Source organism: Dipodomys merriami, unplaced genomic scaffold (assembly GCF_024711535.1).
Source record: "Dipodomys merriami isolate MVZ:Mamm:240054 unplaced genomic scaffold, mDipMer1.0.p SCAF_3, whole genome shotgun sequence".
Lineage (NCBI taxonomy): Eukaryota > Metazoa > Chordata > Mammalia > Rodentia > Heteromyidae > Dipodomys > Dipodomys merriami.
Genome location: NW_027204492.1, coordinates 65,928,858 through 65,951,557, shown reverse-complemented (window position 1 = coordinate 65,951,557; position 22,700 = coordinate 65,928,858). Strand labels below are relative to the sequence as shown.

Here is a 22,700-nt window from a genome sequence, read left to right as displayed (position 1 = left end):
TGAACACCGTTATATATTACAGACTGTGATAGACAATTTGCTCCAGGAAAGTTAGAATGAACCTGTGACTTTAAATGAGCATCATTATTCCACAATACTGTGAATTTCCGGAAATTAAGTAATCACTTAATCACAATCAAAAAAAAAAAAAAAAAGAACCTTGGGGAAGGGAGGGAGGGAGGGGATGGTAGGGAGAAAACAATGGAGGGGGTAACAATGTTCAAGAGGAAGTGTACTCATTACCCCACTCATGTAACTGTAACCCTCTGTATAGAATCTTTACAATAAAAAAATTAAAAAAAAAAAAAAAAAAAGAAAGAAAAGAGAGGGGAAGGGGAAGGGAAAGCTGGAGGGAAGAAGAAGAGGAGCTAAGGAGAGAGGGAAGAAGAGAGGGAGAGACAAGGGAAGGGAGGGGGAGAGGAAGGGAAGAAGAGACCTAGTAGGGCTGTGGAACTTTTATGTTATGATGATAAGGTGACAAAAGTAAGAGCCAGTCAAGAGATGAGACTTTCTCCTTGAATGGCATTTTTATAAAATATGGACATTGATTTCCACTCCCCGAATGAGAAGCGTTCTGAGCCCAGGGCCAGTAACCCACACCTATTATCCTAGCAACTCAAAAGGCTCAGGTGTGAAGATTATGGTTCAAAGCCATCCTGGGCAGAAAGTTGGTGAGATTCTTATGTTCAATTAACTAGCAAAAAGCCAGAAGTGAAGATGTGGCTCTCATGGTAGAGTACCAGCCTTGAGCAGAAAACCCAAGTAAGAAAGAGCACAGGGACTTGAATTCAAGTCCTAATGCTGAAACAAAACAAAATAATTCTCTTCAATCTTTATGCCATCAAATATTCAGTAGTGAAGTACTAAGACAGTCAAAAATAGGATTTTTATTTTTGTCAGTGGTGGGGCTTGAACTCAGGGTCTGGGCACTGTCCCTGAGCACTTTTTGCTCCAGGCTAGGGATCTACCACTTCCAGTTTTCTGGAGGTTAATTGGAGATCAGAGTCTCATGGACTTTCCTGTCCTGGCTGGCTTTGAACCACAATTCTCAGATCTTAGCCTTCCAAATATCTAGGATTACAGACCGTGAGCCACTAGCACCCAGGTGAAGATATTTTATTTATTTATTTATTCCAGTCCTGGAGCTTGAACTGAGGGCCTGGGTACTGAGCTTCTTTTGCCAAAACTAGCACTATTCCACTTGAGCCACCCCGCCACTTTTGGCTTTTTCTATTTATGTGGTACTAGGAAGCAAACCCAGGACTTCATGCATGCTAGATAAGCATTCTACCACTAAGCCACATTCCCAGCCCATTATTTAAATGATGAACACATTTTTTGGCCTATTTACTTGTGCTTACTTCAATAGATATTTTGGGATTTTGTAGATATTTCATAAGAATAATTAAATCACAATGAAAATAGAAAAACTCAAGTTACCTTCAAATGTCTGGTTTCTGCCCAATCCTTCAACCTCAACCTCTGCTGCATCTTTCTTCATGCCTTATACTCAATATACATGACTATGATCAGCATGCATGATTGTCTAAACTGTATATTCAAATTTGTCAACGTACCCCTATGTGAGTGCCTCCCCATAGAGTTGGCTAGTACACAACTTCAAGAACTATCTCTAGTGTTTCTGACCCTTCTGAAGAATGGGGTTGTTTATTAATTATCCTTTTTAAACCTCTGTTGCTAATATAGAGACTAACATAAAGTAGGTCTTACATATTTATGAAATTGGAGAAGCACTCAAGTCCATACTAATAAGGTTCAATAAATTGACAAAACAAAAGCCTAATTAAGTAGCAGTGTGCTGATGACCTAAGACTACCTTACAATTTTCTTTTAAGATTTTATCTGTTTCAATTCAATACAAATGAATAAGGATAATATTTTGTCTATTTTCATTCATTTTCCTGAGTTAGGCTTAGAGATATGTATTTATAAAAACAAAATAGAGCAGTCAGAGCTTGACCATGTCACCTGTGGTACTTCAGTACGTGGCTGCCTACTCCTATCGCCTGGGCCCTGGTGTGGGTGCGGCACTGCTGGACCAGAGCTTCATGTGGAACATCTTCTTGCGGGTTGATAAAGACAGGAATGGAGGGGCTGGGAAGGTGGCTTAGTGGTAGAGTGCTTGCCTTGCATGCATGAGGCCCTGGGTTTGATTCCTCAGCACCACATAAGCAAAAAAAAAGCCAGAAGTGGCGCTGTGGCTCAAGTGGTAGAGTGCTAGCCTTGAGCTGAAGAGCTGAGGGACATCGCGCAGGCCCAGAGTTCAGGCCTCATGACTGACAAAATAAAAGAGAGTGGAGTGATATGGAACAACGAGCACTCTCCAATGGTACATGGACCCCGTTTAATTCAGTGACTGTCAGGTCAATAATTTCTATGTTTGACAGGGAGAACAAAGCTGGAATGAACTTCAATGAGTTCACTGGTGTCTGGAAGTATATCACAGACTGGCAGAATGTCTTCCGCACCTATGACAGAGACAACGAGCTCCACCAAGCACTTTTGTTTTTGTTTTTGTTTTGCCAGTTCTGGGGCTTTGACTTTAGGCCTGGGCACTGTCTCTGAGCTTCTTTTGCTCAAGGCTAGCACTCTACCACTTGAGCCACAGTGCCACTTCCAGTTTTTTCTGTTTATGTGGCACTGAGGAATCAAACCCAGGGCATCATACATGCTAAGCAAGCCCTCTACCACTGAGCCACATCCCCAGCCAATCATCTGAAAGTTTGACAGACAAGGACAAGGGCTGATTGCATTCAATGACTTCATTCAGGGCTGCACATCTTGCAGTATCCATCTAAATTCCAGTTCTTCTAGAGGTTGACAGACATATCCAGGTGCTATGACACGGATCAATATGGCTGGATTCAGATGTTTGTTTGTTTGTTTTTGTCACTGATGGGGCTTGAACTCTGGGCTTGGGTGTGGTCCCTCAGCTCTTCAGCTTAAGGCTAGTGCTCTACCACTTGAGCCACAGCGCCACTTCAGGTTTTCTGATGGTTTATTGGAGATAAGAGCCTCATGAACCTTCCTGCCCAGGCTGGCTTTGAACCAAGATCCTCAGATCTCAGTCTCCTGAGTAACTAGGAAGCATGACCAATGACGCCCAACTGATTCAAGTGTTTTTTGAGCAGTATTGCTCCATCGTCTTCAGCATCGTTTAACCACGCCTTGTGAATATCGGTACAGAATGGGAAGAATGACTAAAAATGCCAAACCCCTTACCTGAGACAAAACAGGGCACAGATGCAGTTAGATTACTTATTCTTCCTTCTGTAGATTTTATATAATTAATACTATAATGTGACTGTACATATATATTTAAACTGATTAGTTCTATTGCACTGTCACAGTAGCTTCAGTGATACGATACAAATCTTGGGTTTGCTGACTGTGTCATGAGGTAAAATGTAATAATGATTCAGATATTCTATGTGCAAGCAAAAAATGTATCATGTCTTTTCCTAGACCTCTTTAGTTCTGTAATTGAAAATGTTTTTATTAGAATAGAATTTCAGAATTATATGGAATATTATGAGTAATAATGGAACTTGCATAAAAACTTTTCAGTGCCTTACTTTTTAAGAGTATTTATTATATTCATTGAAATATGCAAAATATGCAATAAAGTAATGATACAGACAAAAAATAGAGTTAAAATGGGCCATTTCTCGGATAGATGGGTCATCTTCTTATCCCATTCCTCCAGCTCTACTTTTTGTTGTTTAAGTGATCAAGTCTTATAGACTTTTCTTCCTGATCTGGCTTTGAACCACCATCATCTGGATCTCGGTCTCCTGATTAGCTAGATTTATAGGCATAAGCCACCGGCAGCTGATTTCACACGCCATCTTAATAGTAGAACCTTATAGTTTTAGCCATATGTGGGCAGATAATTTTTATTTCATCCTGTCATGAATGTAGAGCTAGTCATGGCAAGTGTGTTTGTGGGCTATATCCCATACATCACAGTTAGAGAATGACATCAGTGAATACAAATAGTAAAATCAATGATATGTGGATAGGAATGAGTATTAAAGAAGCCAAATGAGTGGGCTATTGGTGGCTCATGCCTGTAATCCTAGCTACTCAGGAGATTGAGAGCTGAGGACAGCAGTTCAAAGCCAGCCCAAGCAAGAAAGTCCATGAGACTCCTATTTCTAATTAACCACACAAAAGCCAGAAGTAGGGTTGTGGCTTAAGTAGTAGAGTACTAGCCTTGAACAAAAAAAGCTCAGGGATGGAACCCAGGCCCTGAGTTCAGATGGCTCATAGAGAATGTAGATTATAAAGAACTAAAGTAGTACCTTTTATCCATACCACTTTACCCAAAATTGTCCCCTGATTGAACAATTGATTCAGGTAATGGGATCTTTAACGTGCTGCTTTAGGTCTTGCTAATGTCTTCTTTAGTGTTCTTTTCACCTCTGAGTCTCAGGACCAATTTACATTCACTTGGAAGGACAGGAATTCACCTTCAGAGTACTCCCCCAAGGTTATTGACAATGCCCCACCATTTGTCATGCCACGGTGACTCATAACTCTCTTTGTTATACTGTCCACCCACTGTGAATGTGTCCTTAGGTAGACAAAGTCATGGTAACCTTGACTGTTATAGATTTAGGAAAATCATCTGGATGATATACAATACACCTCAAGGAGTAGATTGAGAAATCAATCCTCACAAGGTACAAAAGCTTTCCATAAAGCTGGCACTGGTGGCCCACACCTGTAATCCTAGTTACTCAGGAGGCTGACATCTGAGGATCTTGGTTCAAAGCCAGCCCAGGCAGGAAAATCTGAAATATCTTATCTTCAATTAATCACCAAAAGTCAAAAGTGAAGCTGTGGCTCAAGTGGTAGAGCTTTAGCCTTGAGCAAAATAGCTCAGGAACAAATATCCATGCCCTGAATTCAAGCCCCAGCACTGACAAAAAAAAGTCTTCCATAGCTTAAGGATTTTAGAAGTCCTATGGTTGTGTAAGATACACATGAATCCTGAAAAAGTCATAGAGAAAACTTTGCAGCAATCTTCTATGTCAATGGATATAAAACAGTTACATATGTTTCTTGAACTGTAGGGTATTAGCATATATTTTGTGCAGTACTAGGGCATGAACGTAGGGCCAGAGTACCTCTCCCTTAGCTTTTTTGCTCAAGGTTAGCCCTCTACCACTTGAGCCAAATCTACTTCAGGCTTTTTGCTGGTTCATTGGAGATAAATGTCTCATGGACTTTCTTCCCTGGGCTGGCTACAACTTTGATCATTGGATCTCAGCATCTTAAGTAAATAGGATTACAGGTATGAGCCATTGGTGCCCAGGTAGCCCAGGTTGATGATCCTCCTGACTCATTCTCTTCACTATTACTGGATTCCCCAGCACAGTTGACTGGAAGTTATATATTAAAGCAATCTTAGGGTAGCAATATGGCTGGATGGGACAATGATCTGTAGGATTATCCTGAAGAAATATTTGTATAGCAATCACACTGTTCTCATTTAAATTTTGTTATAGAAGGATTAAAATATAAAAGTTTTAAGAGATGATCATATTTCACTCATTATACTACATTGAAAAAAAACAAACATTCATCTAAATGTCAGCAATGTGAACCCTAAAAGGGGACACCAGTTAGGGAAAATAACTGATGCAATATGTAGAAGGGGTGGGGTTAGTGTCCATCTTCAACTGATCTTTGACATTGCTAAGGTTTCTGGATTAAGCACAAAGGTCTAATTTACCAAATGCCTAACCAAGAAGACAAGTCAATCTCTGTAGTAGCAAAATGCTATTTTGCTACCTATATGCCTAATTCTTTTTCTGGAGACATTTTTTTTTTCTGTTGGTCGTGGGGCCTGAATGCTGGGCCTGGGTGCTGTCTCTCAGGTCTTCAGCTCAAGGCTAGCACTCTACCACTTGAGCCACAGCACCACTTCTGGCTTTTTCTGCTTATGTGGTGCTGAGGAATCGAACCCAGGGCCTCATGCATGCAAGGCTAGCACTCTACCACTGAGCCACCTTCCCAGCCCCACACCTATGTTTTTCGATTAATTGCTTATCACTGCCTTATTGTAGGAACGCGATGCTTGCTGCTATTTTTCTCAGTTATATATTTCTTTTTTTTTTTTTTTTGTCAGTCGTGGGGCTTGAACTCTGGGCCCCGGTTCTTTCCCTGAGCTCTTCAGCTCATGGCTAGCACTCTACCACTTGAGCCACAGCACCACCTCCGGTTTTCTGGTGGTTAATTGGAGATAAGAGTCTCGCAGACTTTCTTTTTTTTGGGGGGGGGGGGGCGCGGCAGTCATGGTGCCTGAACTCTGGGCCTGGGCGCTATCCCTCAGGTCTTCAGCTCAAGGCTAGTGCTCTACCACTTGAGCCACAGCACCACTTCTAGCTTTTTCTGCTTATGTGGTGCTGAGTAATCAAACCCAGGGCCTCATGCATACAAGGCAAGCACTCTACCACTGAGCAACCTTCCCAGCCCCTCCCAGACTCTCTTACCTGGGCTAGCTTTGAACGGCGATCCTCCGATCTCAGCCTCCTGAGTAGCTAGGATTACAGGTGTGAGCCACTGGCACCCAGCTTCAGTTACATATTTCGATGCTTGTGCCTGTGTGCCTTTCCATTGAGTTGGCCAGGAGCAGTGGCTCCTTGGATTACAGCAGAAGCTGTAATTCTAGCTACCTGGAAGCTCAGATATGAGGATCCAGGTTAAAGTCAACCTGGGCAGACAAATTTGAGACATTCTCATCTTCAATTAACCAGCAAAGAAAAAGATGGAGGGGAAATGTGGCACAGCATGTAGAATGCCAGCCCTGAGCTAAAAAGCTAAGCAAAGCCAGGTGCTGGTGGCTCACACCTGTAATCCTAGACACTCAGGAAGCTAAGATCTGAGGATTGTTCAAAGCCAGACTGGGCAGAAAAGTCCATGAGACGCTTATCTCCAATTAATTACCATAAAATCAGAAGTAAACTGGATCTTAAGTGGTAGAGCACTAACTTTAAGTAGAAAAGCTCAGGGTCCCAGGCCCTGAGTTCAAGCCTCACTACTGGTGTGCGCATATGCGCATGCACGTGAGTGCGTGCATGTGTGTGGGCGCGCACGCGCCCACGCACACAGACATACACACACACACAGAGAAAGGAAAGGAAATAGTATAAATATATAAAAAAATTAAAGGAAGTATTCAGCTATAATGAAATTATGTAATTTGCATGAAAATGGATGGAACTGCAGATCATCACACTGAATGAGATAAACTAAGCCTAGGAAGACAAATATTTTGTGTTAGTGAAGCTATTAAGACTTAGACAATCATATGTATTTGGAAATATGTGCTGAAGTTTGCATGAGAAGAAAGAATGCAAATTTTGTTATGGAGCTGTCTTGAGAAGTTTTCATTACTATTCTCATAGTGTATGAAATATATAACTGAAAATATACTATGATTTAGTGCAATTGTTTTCCTAGAAGTAATTGGCTGAAATATGTGCAGCCACTTTTTTACTTGTTTTAGCTCAGGTTTGGTTGGTTTATAGTAAATATACTTTTTAGTTCTTCATGCTTAAATTTATATATACAGGGGCTGGGAAGGTGGCTCAGTGGTAGAGTGCTTGACGTCAATACATGAGGTCCTGAGGTCAACTCCTCACCATCACATAAGCAGAAAAAGCCGGAAGGGGCACTGTGGCTCAAGTGGTAGAGCACTAGCCTTGAGCTGAAGAACTGAGGGACAGCACCCAGGCCCAGAATTCAGGCCCCACGACTGGACCCAAAAAAAAAAAAACAAAACAAAATTTATATATACATACATATGTATTATACGTATTTGTCTTTTTGTCTTTGGTTTTATGACAGATATCTTTTGCTTTTTGTGTCTTTATTTGATCTTTCATTTTTCCTAAATTGTGTGTGTGAGTGCATGTGCACACACGCATGCATGAGTGTATGTACATGCCAGAAATGGGGCTTGAACTCAAGACCTGGATATTGTCCCTAAAGTGCTTGATATAGCAGTACCTGGTGGTCATTTAAAAAAATTTCCATTTACTTGTTTGTTTGTTTATTGTGTGATGGTCCTGGGGCTTGAATTCTAGGCATTGATTCTGAGCTTCTTTTGCTCAAGGCTAGCACTCTACCACTTAAGCCACAGGGCCACTGCAGCTTTTTCTGAGTAGTTTATTTTTTTATTTTTTTTTAATTTTTTTTATTTTTGGGTCTGGTCGTGGGCCCTGAACTCTGGGACTTGGCGCTGTCCCTCAGCTCTTCAGCTCAAGGCTAGCACTCTACCACTTGAGCCACAGTGCCACTTGCAGCCTTTTTCTTTTTGCTTATGTGGTGCTGAGGAATTGGCTGAGGAATCGAACCCAGGGCTTCATGCATGCAAGGCAAGCGCTCTACCACTGAGCCACCTTCCCAGCCCCCTGAGTAGTTTATTGGAGATAAGAGTCTCACAGACTTTCCTGCCCCAGTTGGCTTTGAACCAACATCCTCAGCTCTCAGCCCCCTGAGTACCTAGGATTCTAGGCATGAACCACAAGTGCCCAGGACTTTTTATATTAATCCGAAAAGGTCTGAGCTAATTCTTCTGTGCCTGCATTGTAGCCAAGACAACTTGAACAGAAACATTAACCACAAATTATCTTAGGAGAAGCAAAGCACTGTTGGCTGACACCTGTAACTGTCTACTCAGGAGACTGAGATCTAGCGATTTCAGTTTGAAGCCAGCCCAGGCAGACATTTATCTCCAATTAACCAACAAAAAGCCAGTAATGAGCCAGTGCAGGGGGGCTCACACCTATAATCCTACCTACTCCGGAGGCCGAGATCTGAGGATCGAGGTTCAAAGCCAGCTCAGACAGGAAAGTCCATGAGACTCTTATCTCCAATAAAACACTCAGAAAACCAGAAGTGGCTCTGTGGCTCAAGTAGTAGAGTGCTCGCCTTGAGCTGAAGAGCTGAGGGACAGCGCCCAGGCCCAGAGTTCAAGCCCCACAAAGGACAAAAAAATAGCCAGTAGTAGAGTTTAAATGGTAGAGTATAGCTTTGAGTGGAAAAGCCAGGTAGTACCAGGGGAAAAAAAGTATAAAGTTTACATTCTTTTAAGTTTTAGTCATATAACCAAATGGTCATATCTTATTTCAGTTTATCATAATTGGCTTTCATTGTTTATGTACAGACAGTAAATTTATATTGTCATATTTCTGTGTCTCAAGTACGGTGACTTTTGAGGTTTTGCATTGACAAAGAAAAGACAAGATATTGAGTATACTTTTCTAATGTCTTAAATTTTATGGTTAATCTAAAAGTAACTTCAAAAGTGAAGTAAATATAGATTATAGTAAATATTTTCAAGTGTATATGATAGTGGTAAAACATCTTAGTCATTTGTAAACAAGTTATTTGCTACATATGAGTTTGGAGTTCTTGGAAAGATAGTATACTTGAGTCTCTAGTTTATAACCTTTGTATATAAAATACTCCAATATACCATCAAGAGATATATGAACTTCTAATAACTTTGAGCACTATTTTAAATAAATAATAACATTTGGAAATAAATACTTAAAGTAAATTTACATCTAATATAGGCTAATTTTTGTACTGGTCCTGGGGCTTGAACTTAGGGCCTGTGTGCTATCCCTGAGCTGCTTCTGCTCAAGGCTAGTGCTCTACCACTTGAGCCAGAGCTCCCTTTCCAGATTTTTGGTAGTTTATTGGAGATAGAAAGTTCACCAGCTTTCCTGCCAGGCTGGCTTCAAACCATGTTTTTCAAATCTCAGCCTCCTCAGTAGCTAGGATTATAGGCATAAGCCATCAGTACCCAGCAAGATAGACCAATATTTTGGAGGGGAAATAAGCACTTTTTTTGGGTCCGGTAGTGGAGCCTGAACTCTGAGCCTGGGTGCTGTCCCTCAGCTCTTCAGCTCAAGGCTAGTGCTCTACCACTTGAGCCACAGCGCCACTTCTGGCTTTTTGCTTTTTGCTTATGTGGTGCTGAGGAATCGAACCCAGGGCCGAATGCATGCAAGGCAAGCACTCTACCACTGAGCCACCTTCCCAGCCCCATGGAGGGGAAATAAGCTTTAAGCAGGGGAAATAAGCTTTAAGCATGAAATGTGTGTGTGTGTACACACTACTGTGTTTTCTCCTAAAGTGGTCATATAACACAATACTCTTTTTTTTATGTACTATGGCTTGATCTCAGGACCTTGTGCTTCCATTTTTCTTTACTTATTTTGGAGGTAAGCTTTTATGCTTTTTTTCTTAATATATATTTTTTATTGTAAAGATACTGTACAGAGGGGTTACAGTTACATGAGCAAGGTAATGAGTCCATTTCCTATTGAGCATTGTTACACCCTCCTTTATTTTTCTCCTTCTCCTTCCCTACCTCCCCAGCTCCTCTCTCCCCTCCTCTTCCCCCTTATGTTTTTTTTTTTTGCCCAGGCTGGCCTAAAACCTCAATCCTTCCTACCTTCTGAGTAGCTGTAATCTTTTGACAAAACTAAACTTACAAACAAATTGCTTTTAAGTAAATATGACAAGTCAAAATTTTATATGAATATAACTTCCGTTTTAAGATGCTAGCTATCATTTTAACTTTAAAAATTGCTTAATGATCACTTTTTCTTAACCTTTTATTGCTGAAATTTGAGAAAAAGGACCTTTTTCTTTCCTTCCTACATGAGATCAACCTGATCATGGAAACATGCCTATTTCTTTCCACCAGGGACCAAAGAACAAAGAAGATTGATCAGCAATGACTCCAGAATAAAATATTTGTTTGTCAGGGTATTTGATATTTACTGGCTTTTCCTCCAAATTGTAGTCTACCCATAGTATTTCAGGAACATGCATGTGATCTCTTTTTTAAAAAGTTGCATGTTTCTTGTGCTCTTTTTTTTGGGGGGGGGGGGGGTCCGGTCGTGGGGCCTGAACTCTGGGCCTGGGCACTATCCCTCAGCTCTTCAGCTCAAGGCTAGTGCTCTACCACTTGAGCCACAGCACTACTTCCGGCTTTTTTCTTTTTGCTTATGTGGTGCTGAGGAATCGAACCCAGGGCCCCATGCATGCAAGGCAAGCCCTCTACCACTGAGCCACCATACAGCCAAACCACTGATAGATGGCAACTAGGTCTTTCAAGATTGAAGAATGAACAAGAAAAGGAGAAAACTTTAATGGCTGCCCTAGGAATTTGGATCCTTGCAAGAAATACTGTACTAGGAGTGAAATGGTCACCCCCAAGAACCCTGGCCCTAGCAGAAAGAGGGTCTTCCAGTTCTGTTAACTAGGTTCCACAGCTAAATCTCTAGCCATATTTCCTGTGTCACTGGTGCCAAGTTGGCTGAGTTTTTAAGAAAAAGAAATGCCCTAGTCCCACTTAGGAATACTCAAGAAATTGGTGGAATTTGCATTTCAATATGTTTTCAAAATGTTCCACATGGTTCTAATATGTATTTAAATCTGAGAACTACCTGTTTATTTCACAATTCCTGAACTGTCCTTAATATGCGTGGACATTTCCATCTCTGTGATGTTGTTTTTACCTTAGGACATAGCTTGGCTACAGATGGTATGGTTTGAATGTTTGTGCCCTGCTCAATATTCTCAATATTCAAATGTTGAAATCCTAACACACAAGAGGACAGTAGTAAGAATGGGACTTTTAAGGAGACAATTGGACTAAAACCTCATAAATGGGATTAATGGCTGGATGCAGGTGGCTCACGCCAGTAATCCAAGCTACTAAGGAGTTTGAGAACTGAGGATTCTGGTTTGAAGCCAACCTAGGCAGAAAAGTCCATGAGATTTATTTATAATTAGCCAGTAAAAAGCTGGAAGGAGAAGTTGTGTCTCAAGTGGTAGAGCGTTAGCCTTAAGGGAGAAAGTTAAGGGAGAGCCCTTAATTCAAGCTCTAGTACTGACATAAACAAACGAACAAATAGATAAATAAATAGGATTAGTTACCTCTGTGACACTGACCTTCTGAACTTTCCCTGTGTATATATGTGTGTGTGTGTGTGTGTGTGTGTGTGTGTGTGTGTGTGTGTGTGTGTGTGTGTGTGTGTGTGTTTCGGTTGTGGGGCCTGAACTCTGGACCTGAGGGCTGTCCCTCAGCTCTTCAGCTCAAGACTAACACTCTACCACTTGAGCCACAGTGCCACTTCCAGCTTTTTTCTGCTTATGTGATACTGAGAAATCGAACCCATGGCCTTGCATGCAAAACAAGCACTCTACTACTGAGCTACCTTCTCAGCCCACATTCCGTGTTTTGAGCATTATCTTGAACTGCTTTCTCTTCTGGTGGTGCTCTCTCCCACCAAAGAGAGAAATATATTCACAGACCAATGTATTTCTTAGAGTTACGGACAAATTTCTTGTTAACCCTGGGATAGCTATTTGTATCTCCTTGAAGATTTTAGTTTGGTCAGTCATAGTCTGCCATTCATTCTCAGGCCATTTCTGCTTATTTTTATTTTAAGAGCTTTTTCTGTGTTTGAATTTTTTTTCACCAGTCCTGGGAATTGAACTCAGGGTCCAGGCACTTTCCCTGAGCTTCTTTTTGCTCAAGGCTAGTGCTCTACAAACACTTGTGCCACAGTGCCAATTCTGGCTTTTTCTGAGTAGTCTGTTGGACATAAAAGTCTCATAGCCTTTTTCTGCTCTGGCTAGTCGACTTGCTATACTTAGATCTCAGCCTTCTGAGCAACTAGGAGCTCAAGCATGAGTCACCAGCACCTAACTCCTTAGTTTAAAAATTAAATATAACTAATTAATTTTTTGAGATAGTATCTTGATATATAGCCCAGAGTAGTCTGGATCTCAGTATGTAGCTGAAGTTTGCCTTTAACTCGTAGTCTTCCAGCCTTAGACTTCTGTGTGCTGGGATTACAGATATAATCCCACAGATGTGTACCATGAAGACATTTATTTATCTCTGGTAGAATATAACCTATTAAATAGCATTCTAAATTGTGTGTGTGTGTGTGTGTGTGTGTGTGTGTGTGTGTGTGTGTGTGTGTGTGTGTGCAGTGTGTGCATACCAATACTGGGGCTAGAACTCGGACCTGTTATCCCTTAGGTTTTTTACTCAAGGCTGGTGCTCTACCAGTTGAGAGCTTCAGCTTCACTTTTGCTCCATGTCAGCCTTTTTTTGGTGATTAATTGGAGATGAATCTCATGGACTTTCCTGTCTGGGCTTGTTTCAAACTGTAATCCTTAGATCTCAGCCTCCTGAGTGGCTAGAATTACAGATATGAGTCACCAATACCTGGATTTCTAAATGAATCTTACTTTGTATGATTAATAATTTGATTTGATTTGCTTATAATTTCACAAGTAAGACAGGCATCTTGGAAAATGAGAGGACAAAAATGGATAGACAGTTAATTTTGCCTGTCCTGGATTATCACACCATCACACCTCATCCCAGAGAGGAAGACAGTACTTGTGGATTCCACTTCACCATTTGGTTCTCTTCAGTTTGAGACCATAATAAAACTAATGAGCTGAAGTTTTTGTTTTGTTTTTGTTTTTGTCGGTGGTGGGACTTAAACTCTGGGCTTGGGCGCTATCCCTCAGCTCTTCAGGTCAAGGCTAGCACTCTACCACTTGAGCCAAGTGCCACTTCTGGTTTTCTAATGGTTTATTGGAAATAAGGGTCTCATGGACTTTCTTGCCCAGGCTGTCTTTGAACCGTGATCCTCAGATCTCAGCCTCCTGAGTAGCTAGGATTACAGGTGTAAGCCACCAATGTCTGGTTGTCTCAAGTTCTTCATTCAACTCAACTTCTGCTTCCCAGCCCAAGTCTTGTATGTGTCAATTAGTAAGTTAAATTTTCCTTCTGGTGAATCTAGCCAGTTTTACATAAACCCTTTGTTCATGACTTTGAAAATGTGTGACCATCAAAATGGAGATTCATAAAATGCTTTCTGCTGGATTGATTTTTTTATTAGTCATGGGGTCTGAACTCTGGGCCTGGACACTGTCCCTCAGCTCTTCAGCTCAAGGCTAGCGCTCTACCACTTGAGCCACAGCACGACTTCTGACTTTTTTCTGCTTATGTGGTGCTGAGGAATCGAACCCAGGGCCTCATGCATGCAAGACAAGCGCTCTACCACTGAGCCACCTTCCCAGCCCCTTATTGGGTTGATTATTGTACAACTGTTTCCTCTCTGAGAGCCAAAGATAGGAACTGAAGCATGTGAAAATGGGAAAGACCCTGGACTAACCTTTAGTTTCTCTAGGATCTGAGTGTTTTTGTTTTTCTTCTGTTTTTGTTTGTTGTTGTTGTTGTTTTTGTATGTCACAGATACTTCCATTTGATCACTGAGAACCTAAAAGATTTCAATTGCACCCCTACTGCCTTAACAAAAGTCAATAGGTTCTGGAGGCTTTGCCAGTAACCCTCGCTCATTGGAAACCTGTGAACTAGAGGATCTCAGTTTGAGGCCAGCATGGGCAAAAGAGTCTCCAAAACTCTTTAACCTACCATTGGGTCTAGTCAAGTGCTCCTGCCATCTCAAGCTAAGTGGTTGGGAGGATTGTGGTAGCAAGTCAGCATAGGAAGAAAAGTTTCCATATACTGCTCTGCAAAGTAAAGCTGGACACGACGTGAGTCATGTGATTCCAGCAATGACAGGAAACCTAATGTAGATGGGTCAAGGTTCAGGTACACATTCGGCTCATATCTGTTCAGTTTGATTTCACATAGGTTCTAGGTTTGAGAGTGATCACTGAGTCAACTTGTACATCTTATTTCTCTTAATCATACTTGTGTTTCTCCATCTGTACAAAGTGAAGTAGTTACATGGGGTACATTTCTGAAAACGTGTGGATTTTATGATTATTCTTATTTTGTATGTGTACTGGAGCTCAAACTCAGAGCCTTGCCTTCTTGCTTGGTTTTTCTGCTCAAAGCTGTTGCTCTACCAGTTGAACAACATATCCACTTTTGCCACATCTCTGTCTCTTGCTTGTTAGCTGGAGGTGTCTCATGGATGTATCTGCCTGTGACTTTGATCTCAGCCTTCTGAATAGCTATAAATAGTATTACAGTTTTATATTCCTTTCTATAGTGAAGTGTTTTTACAACTGGAGAACCATGACTTATGCCTGTAATACTTGCTACTCAGGAGGGTGCGATTTGAGGATCATGGTTAAAAACCATCCTGGGCAGGTGGCTTATGCCTGTAATCCTAACAGCTACTCAGGAGGCTGAGATCTAAGGATCTTGGTTCAAAGCCAGCCTGGGCAGGAAGGTCCATGAGACTCTTATCTCCAACAAACCATCAGAAAACTGGAAGTGGCGCTTTGGCTCAAGTGGTAGAGTGCTTGCTTGAACTGAAGAGCTGATGGACAGTGCCTAGGCCCAGAGTTCAAGCCCTAAAATGACAAAAAAAAGAAGAGTGTTTTAACATGTACATTCTAAGTGTTTTGGACCTGAACTCTGGAATCAAACTTGATTGTACTTTTGGGCTTCCCTACTTCCTACCTGTGTGATGTGGCATCCATTATTTACTTTCTCTGCTTTAGTTTCTCTTGGCTAGAAGCCTGTGGGAAAGGAAAAAGGGGCAGCCAGAGTCCTGCAAGTCTAGGTGTGGGTAGAGGCAGAGGCGTGAGTGGAGATGGGAGCTTGAAGCTCCCTGTATTTTCTTTCTATATTTCCTGGGAGTGTAGTAGGCAGCAGGGAAATTAAAATAATGTGTCAGTTTGGGGTTAGCTCTTTCCTCCCCTAAAAGGTTAACATGCTTATCACAAAACGCTAAAGCCCCTATCATCATTGAGTAGAGGGGTGTAGAGAGATAAGAATGTCTGAAAACATCACTCTGCCCAAATGTTACCTAGTCAAAGGCAAGCAGCCTTTACGGGCTTAAGTTTTCTCCTTTGTAATTTGAGTTCTCCACTCAGCACTAGTCACCAGGATCCATTACTTACCACTTCTCTAAAAATCTGCATCTCCATAACAGCTCCCCAGCAGCTTTAATCTTTCTGCCTCTGGAAGGCTGAATAGGAGTCCTGGCCTTTCCTCCTTGGGGTGTGCCTGTGCTGACGTGGGTTTCCTCTCTTTCCAGAAAGAAGTCCCCTCACTCCTCCTGGATCCTACCCAAGGTCTTAGCCAAGGGGAAATCAGACTGGGGGGAGGGGGCTGGTGGGCTATGCGGAGGAGGAAAGGGAAACGCGGCTCCATCACACACTAGCTCCCTAGAGCACTGCAGCTCTCAGACTGGCTGGCTGCACTGGTCTCCGGCTTTGCGGGGGCGCCTGCCTTCCTCCAGGCTCCCCACACGCGCCCTCTCCTTCCCCGCCTTGCTCCAGGCTGTCCCAACTTCCTCTCTAATTTTGGCTGCCTTCTGCAGAAAGTTTGGAGCGCCTCAGAGAAGCTGAACTACACCTGTAGTATCGAGGGTTTGGAGTATAGGCGCCTCAGAAACCCTAACAGCTCACCTGCAGCCAAAGGTTAGGGAACTGGGAGCCTGGGAGGAGGGAGGGGTAGTCAGCCAAGAGTCCTGGGCTCAACTTCCTCACCTATGATCTCCCCCCCCCCACAGAATAGCTGGGTATCTTTGGGCCCCAGGAGGGGGTTGCTGGGTCTTGGGTAAGTAGGGGAGGGAGCGTTAGTGCTAGAGTTCAGAGTTCAGGTGAAAGGTGAGAGTAACTCTATTCCTATACCCTGCCTTTTCATCTGACCAAGGACTGAGACGATGAACGATGGAGCTCTAGCACTCTGCTGCCCTCAGCGACCTAGGATGCTTGCTCTGTGGCGTGGTGTCCCGTCTGTCTTGGCCTTCTACCTCTTGTTCGCCCTGCTTGAGACTCCAGGTACGTGATGTCGCACCCCATGGCTGCTTGTGCTCCATATGCTGTTCTGTCACTCCAAGCTATATGGCTTACCCCAAAGAGGTCAGGTCTTAGGCGGGGGAAAGATGGTAAGGATTATTCACTAGCCTTCCAGGCAGATCTCCGAACCAGTTCTGCATACAATTATGGCTGGAAGTTCATAGGATTAGTAGTGAGAGGAAAGAGAAAGCTCCCCGAGTGATCAATTGTGTGCCCTCTCCGGAGGGTGGCCAAGCTTATACTGGGGAGATTTAATGTGCAATGTTTGGTAGTTGTCGGCTTATTTTCTTCCTGGGGAATTCACACTTTTTACAAAAAGTCTAAAACATCGCCTTCTGAGGTTTTCATTTTTTTCCCAAGACTACCTAGAGAGTTGTTTCTCTGTTGTCTGACCATACCTCCATAAAACCTTTAGGCAGAGCACAAATGAAATCTGTAAAGTTGTCTGTAATTTTAAACTGAGCAGTTAAAGTAAAAAGACATGTGCAGTCTCTGACTCTTAGAAAATAGGTTAAAGAAAGGGAAAAACGACAGAATTATGGAGATTCAATTTGGTTACTTTTTGGAATGCAGTTGTTTCAAATGTGTTGTTGCTTTATAACTGCTAAGTCCAATATGTTTAAAGTTATTCCCCGTCCACAATGAAAGAAAAAGAAAGTGCCAATTAAACAGGGGACATCCTTTGGATCAGCCATTGTTTTATTCCCTTGTAAAGGAGAGGAAAGTGAAGTGTTCCAGTGATAGGTGTATGCAGTTCAGATAGTAAGTAACTACCTGCCTTAACCATGTGGAGACCCTTAAAGATACTCAACTTTTAAAGCCAACTGCTTAAAGATATCAATAAGGTTATCATACTCTTATCTGTTCCTGTCTTTGTTGAATGTTGGCGGTGGCATACGCTGCTGCCTTTATAGTTTTTCAGACCCGAAGGAATTCAAAAGAATCTCAATCCAAACTTTCCATCCAAAGTTTATAGCCACTTCCTACAACAGAGTAAACTAGTCAGTGGCCAGTGGACACAATGGGAAAACCTGGATAGCTTATCCTTTAGTATTAACTAAAGGATAAGCAGCCATATTTCTGATGTGGTTTCTATGCTTTCTTTCACTCATTGAGTTTAATCTGAGCATTATAACAGGGGTCAGAATCTAGTGTTGTTCTTGACTGTTCTTAAAACAGTTTTTCAATACCAAATTGAACCTCTAAAAATCAAGATAATACATTCTAACAAGATGGGAAATGATAAAATATTTTATTGTGTGTGCTGGTACTGGGGCTCAAACTCTGGTGTCTCATTCTCCCTTGGCTTTATCACTCAAGGCTGACACTGTAGCTCTTGAACCTTAGTTCCACTTGTGGCTTTTTGTTGGTTAATTGGAGATAAGAGTCTCACAGACTTTTCCACCCAGGCAATCTTTGAACCACGATCCTTATAACTTAGCCTTCTGAGTAGCTAGAATTACAGATATGAGCCATCAGCTCCCAGTCATTATATCTATTCTACAAAATTGTCTTGGTGTCTGTAGCGGAATGCAAATAGTAGTAGCTACCTAAGCAATTGATTTTTCTTCTTAGCTATACTAGAAACACACTTGGGTACTTCTCTTCTAACCTTGGCTTTGAATTTGTAAAATAAAGATGGATCATTTTATTTGGCTTGCACCTTCTTTGTCAAGGAGAACAGATCACAAATGAACCAGTCATAGGAAGGAAATTGAATTTACAATGAATTCAATACGGAAAGAGAACATTTTTCTACTGGAAATGTAAATCTCTACTCTGGGAGAATGACTTCTCTGGATACTGAGAAAACATTTGGATACAACTTCAGAGCTACTGAAAAGTTGCTAAAAATGTCATATATCCAGCAATGGCAGTTGTGGAAGCTTTTAGAAGAGGAATCCATACTCATTAGAACTGAAAAGAGAACTTGTCAGAATAGCTCAATTGTTTTAAAAATATTGTTATTATAAAGGTAATGTATAGAGGGTTTTTGTTTGTTTGTGGGTCCTGAACTCTGGACCTGGATGCTTTCCCCCAGCTCTTCAGTTCAAGGCTAGTGCCCTACCACTTGAGCCACAGCGCCACTTCTGGCTTTTTTTCTACTTATGTGGTGCTGAGGAATTGAACCCAGGGCCTCATGCATGCAAGGCAAGAACTCTACCACTGAGCCAACTTCCCAGCCCAAGAGTACATTTCTTTTGGACACTATCACCCCTTCCCTTGCTCTCTCCCAGTTTTTCCTTCCCATTCCCACCCTTAAGTTGTATAATTCATTTTCACTCTTTGTCTCAATTGCTTTTTGCAATAAGATTTCTGGAGTAAATACGAAGGGGAATGCTATAGATATAGAATACTGGGGCTATTTTCCCAAGGCCTTGAGTCTAGTCTGTTTAGTCTAGTCTAGTCTAGTCCCTGGTTAGAGCTAGAGAAAAATTTGGAGATTAGATTTAACAGGATTTATAAATGATTAGAATGGTGTCAGAAGTGTTGATAAGAAGGTAAACTATAGGATTTTAGGATGGCTAAGCCTGCAGGTCAATTTTAAAAGAGGACAGAAAGCTTGGTTTTTGCTTTATTCTTTTAAGTATTTTCAGTGAAGCTATGGCTCAAGTGGCACCTCTAATCCTAGCTACTCAGGAGACTGAGATCTGAGAGTCCCTCTTCAAATCCTCTTGGGCAGACAAACCCAGGAGACTCTTATCTCCAATTAACCAGCAAAAAGTGGGAAGCAGAGTCATGACTCAAGTGGTTGAACACCTGCTTTGAGTAGGGAAAAAGCTAAGGAAGCCAGGCCTGGAGTTCAAGCCCACATCAAAAAAGAAAAGAAAAGAAAAGAAAAGATAAAGAGTATAAGGCCTTGAGTTCAAGGCTCAGTATTGGTACAAAAGAAAAATAATTTTTTTCAATGTTTTTCTGTGTGTGTGTGAGAAAGAGAGCATGTGTGTGAGTGAGCATGCGCTGGTCCTGGAGCTTGCAAACAAGGCCCCCGTGTTACCCCTGAGCTATTTTGTTCAAGGCTAGTGCTGTAACACTTGAGCCACAGCTCCACTTCTGGCTTTTTTGGTACTTAATTGGGGATAGTCTCTCTAACTCTTGCTGGGTCTGCCTTTGAACCTTAACCCTCAGATTGCATGCAGCCTCCTGAGTAGCTTGGATTCCACTGCCCAACTAAAAAAATTTTTTTTTGCCAGTCCTGGGGCTTGACTCAGGGCCTGTACACTGTCCTTGAGCTTCTTTTGCTCAAGGCTAGCACTCTCCCACTTGAGCCACAGCACCACTTCGTCTTTTCAGTTTATGTGGTACTGAGGAATCAAACCCCGGGCTTCATGCAAGCACTCTACCACTAAGCCGCATCCCCTGACTAAATATTTTTATTCTTGCATATGAAAATGGTATAATGCTATAATAGGAAAATATTCATGTGAAAGTAGAAGGGAAATACAACTATGTAATTAGGATACAAAGGGCAAAATTAATTTTAATAACATTTTAATTTGTATGCACCCTCTCTAAAAATAATAGAAATGTGGAAAAACCTTTTGAGAACCAAAATAGCCATATATTTTTTAAAAAGGTAATTTTTTATGTTTTGCTTTGCTTCTGAAGCTTTATTGTACTCTATTGTATTGATTTTTTTTTTTTTTGGGTCCGGTCGTGGGGCTTGAACTCTGGGCCTGGGTGCTGTCCCTCAGCTCTTCAGCTCAAGGCTAGCGCTCTACCACTTGAGCCACAGCGCCACTTCTGGCTTTTTTCTTTTTGCTTATGTGGTGCTAAGGAATCAAACCCAGGGCCTTGAGCATTCAAGGCAAGCGCTCTACCACTGAGCCACCTTCCCAGCCCACTATTGTACTCTATTGTATTGATTTTATAGGCAGATAAATCAAAACCTATTTTGATTTAGTTTATCTTAACTGAATAGTAAGTATCTAATGCCAACAAAGGCTTTAGTTCTCTGGTTCCCCTGGCCAGACTCCATCTGTTGTACCACGGTCTGACTTTGAGCCTCACATTAGCTTTGGTGAAAGACTAAGGTGTTTTCAGAAGAGATTAAACTGGGTGGAGAAAGTCCTTGAAACTTTGTCATGTAAAGAACTAAAGAACTTAGTCCATTTTGCTAGAACAAAAGGCTCTAGGAAGTATGTGAAAGGGGTGTGAAAGTTGTACCCAAGCCTGCTGAGTGTGGGGTATGGAGGCTTTTCATGTAAAAGAATCTTTTCTGCTGCTCCAAACAAAATGGACTGGCTTGGGGGCAAATGGGAGTTTTCAGCCTAGAGTACAAATTTCACAATGAATAGTCCTGAGGATATTGAAAGGTTTCTTACTATTATAGATTAAAGTAGCTCAGATCCTTCAATCTTACAAAGCAAGATTCGGAATATATTTTGAGACTGTTTGAAAATATGTGTGTGTGTGTGTGTGTGTGTGTGTGTGTGTGTGTGTGTGTGTGTGTGTGTGTGTGTGTGTGTGTGTGTGTGTGTGTGTGTGTGTGTGTGTGCCCGCGCATGCACGTGCACGTGCCTGCTGGTACTGGGGCTTGAGCGCAGGGCTTTTCACTCCCGCTTAGATTTTTTCATTGAAGCTGGCTCTTTGCCTCTTGAGCCAGACTACCATTTCAGGGTTTTTTGCTGATTCATTGGCGATTAGAGTCTAATGGGCTTTTCTGACTGGGCTGGCATCAAACTGTGATTATCCTTAGAGTTCAGTAGCTAGGATTACAGGCATGAGCCACTGAGGCTTGGCTGTCATTCTTTTGGCATAATTCTATCTATGGCTCACCTAAATTTAAGGGGCAAGAGGCTTCAACCAGAAGAAAAACAAAAAAGTATTCTTTATTCCTGGTAAAAATGTCAGCCTCTCTAAAAGTAATTGGGTGAGACTGGGAGTGTGGCTGTAATGGTAGAGCTTCTGCCTTGAGAAAGAAGTCTGAGGGTAAGAGGGAGGCACTGAGTAGTGGCATAAGGAAAAAACAAAAAGAAAGATGGGTTGGAGTATTCATGGAAGCAATAGAAGAAACACAGATCTAGGAGAAGATCCATAGGATCTCAAACAGATGTCATATTTATTAGTCAAGAATTTTGTGATTTTAGCCGGGCACCTGTAATCCTAGCTACTCATGAGGCTGAGATCTGAGGATAGCGGTTCAAAGCCAGCCTGGGCAGGAAAGTCTGTGAGACTCTTAACTCCAATAAACCACTAGAAAATCAGAAGTAGCGTTGTGGCTCAAGCGGTAGAACGCTTGCCTTGACCTGAAGAGCACAGGGACAGCGGCCAAGTCCAGAGTTCAAGCCCCACCACCGACAAAGAAAAGAATTCTGTGATTTTAAGCAGGGCACTATTGGCTCATGCCTCTAATATTAGTTACTCAGGAGGCTGAGGTTCAAAGCCAGACCAGGTAGGGAACTCCATGAGACTGTTATCTCCAATTACCTAGCAAAAAGCTTGAGGTGGAAGTATGGCTCAAGGGGTAGAGCATTACCCTTGAGCAAAAGACTTGCAAGGACAGTGGCCAGGCCCATAATTTCAAGGCCCAGGACTGGTACAAAAAAATTTCTGTTATTCTAAGAAGTATCAGTTGCTACATATACAAAGGATTGGAGTTTATAAAAGATTATGGGCAGAATAGAAATTGAAAGGGAAACTATCAGGGACTAGTTCGAAATGATTTTTGGAAGGAATACTTTTACCTACAAGGGATATATATCCTCAGGTACCTGACCCTCTGTGAACTCAAATGACCTAACAATAGAAATTAGCTGATTTTCAAAAGTAGATGTTATGTTTTTATAGTGGTAGGCTGAACCATTGGATTTATAGTGATTCAGACCAAGTCTGTA

The 22,700-nt window shown here is 41.9% G+C and overlaps 1 protein-coding gene and 1 pseudogene across 3 annotated transcripts in view; both read left to right on the top strand.

The window, feature by feature from the left end:
- Positions 1-1,982: 1,982 nt before the first annotated feature.
- LOC138839835 (programmed cell death protein 6-like) lies at positions 1,983-16,487 on the top strand (annotated as a pseudogene).
- Positions 16,196-22,700, top strand: part of LOC138840241 (vascular endothelial growth factor receptor kdr-like) — a 176,562-nt gene continuing 170,057 nt past the window's right edge. The window contains exons 1-2 of one of the 3 annotated variants that reach the window (XM_070040193.1): positions 16,196-16,482; positions 16,718-16,845. In XM_070040193.1, coding sequence (XP_069896294.1) covers positions 16,728-16,845 — 118 coding nt within the window. In that variant the 5' untranslated portion in view covers positions 16,196-16,482; positions 16,718-16,727. Of the gene's footprint in view, positions 16,483-16,717; positions 16,846-22,700 lie in introns of those variants that run through there. The other 2 variants (XM_070040194.1, XM_070040196.1) reach the window with 2 other exon arrangements.